Source organism: Fukomys damarensis, unplaced genomic scaffold, assembly GCF_012274545.1.
Source record: "Fukomys damarensis isolate Sample0158 unplaced genomic scaffold, DMR_v1.0_HiC HiC_scaffold_13, whole genome shotgun sequence".
Lineage (NCBI taxonomy): Eukaryota > Metazoa > Chordata > Mammalia > Rodentia > Bathyergidae > Fukomys > Fukomys damarensis.
In genome coordinates this window covers 8,057,379-8,058,322 of record NW_022900925.1, presented here as the reverse complement: position 1 = coordinate 8,058,322, position 944 = coordinate 8,057,379, and the positions used below count along the sequence as shown (strand labels likewise).

General features: G+C 56.9%; 1 protein-coding gene across 1 annotated transcript in view; it reads right to left on the bottom strand.

Annotated features, from left to right (window-relative positions):
• Positions 1-360: 360 nt before the first annotated feature.
• The window catches only part of Dhrs7c (dehydrogenase/reductase 7C), a 22,268-nt gene continuing 21,684 nt past the window's right edge, over positions 361-944 (bottom strand). The window contains exon 7 of the mRNA XM_033762713.1: positions 361-569. Coding sequence (XP_033618604.1) covers positions 361-569 — 209 coding nt within the window. The remainder of the gene's footprint in view (positions 570-944) is intronic.

The window sequence follows — 944 nt, the reverse complement described above, 5'->3', positions numbered from 1 at the left end:
CCTGGACAGTTCTGAGGGACAGGATGTGTCCATCCTCACAGGAAGTCCAGCTGCATAGGTGAGGTGTTGGCAGGCTTCGGCAGCCTCTGAACAGGCCCATGGCCATGGTGTCTGTATAACGCGGCATTTGGTGAATTAGGCCCCTGTTTTCCTGCTCAATTAGTTGAGTCCTGGGAAGGCTTGGTAGGAGTCACCCAGAGACCGTGGCTCCAGGCCCCGTGCAAATGGGGGGCGCCTTCCACAGGGAGGCCCGGAGGAGAGGGAGGATTTGGGAGTGATCCGCATCGCAGGGAGGACAGCAGAGTCCGCGCTGGCCAGGAAAGCCTTTATTCCTACAGGGAGACCTTGGGCTTCTTCCTGTTAACCCTCCCCCGGGACATTAAGCTTCTCCTTCACCCCACAGGCCACCACGGCGAAGAAGAACTCGGGGAAGAAGGTGCGGACGTAGAGGGCGGCCTTGGGGATGGGGTTGGCAATGAGCACCTCCTGCTTCTTCCGCCGCACCGTGCGCATCACCTCCTCCGCCACTTCGCCAGGGTGCACACCGTGGGCCAGCTTCCTGAAAAAGACTGAGAGGCCCCAGAGGGCAGGGGCTTAGGGTTAACAGGTGGGGAGCAACCCTCTGCTGCCCAAAGATGGGGGACAAGCGGGGTGCCTCTGGTGTAGCGGTGTCAGGGCCGTGATTGGCCAGCCTTGATGTCTGGCGGGCCACTGTACCCCTCTGGGCTTCCGCTTCTGGATCAACTAAGTGGGCCTCATTCTGGCCTTGATAGTTTAGCTGGAGCAGTATGTGCAGTAGAGCGGCTTGGGAAATAAGGTCCCTTTCCACCCTCTGAGAGGCTGAGTCAGGAGGTTAGCAAGTTTGAGCCCAGCCTGGATAACTTAGCGAATTAGTGACCCCTGTCTCAAAAAAAAAAAAAAAAAAAAAAAAAAAAAAAAAAAAA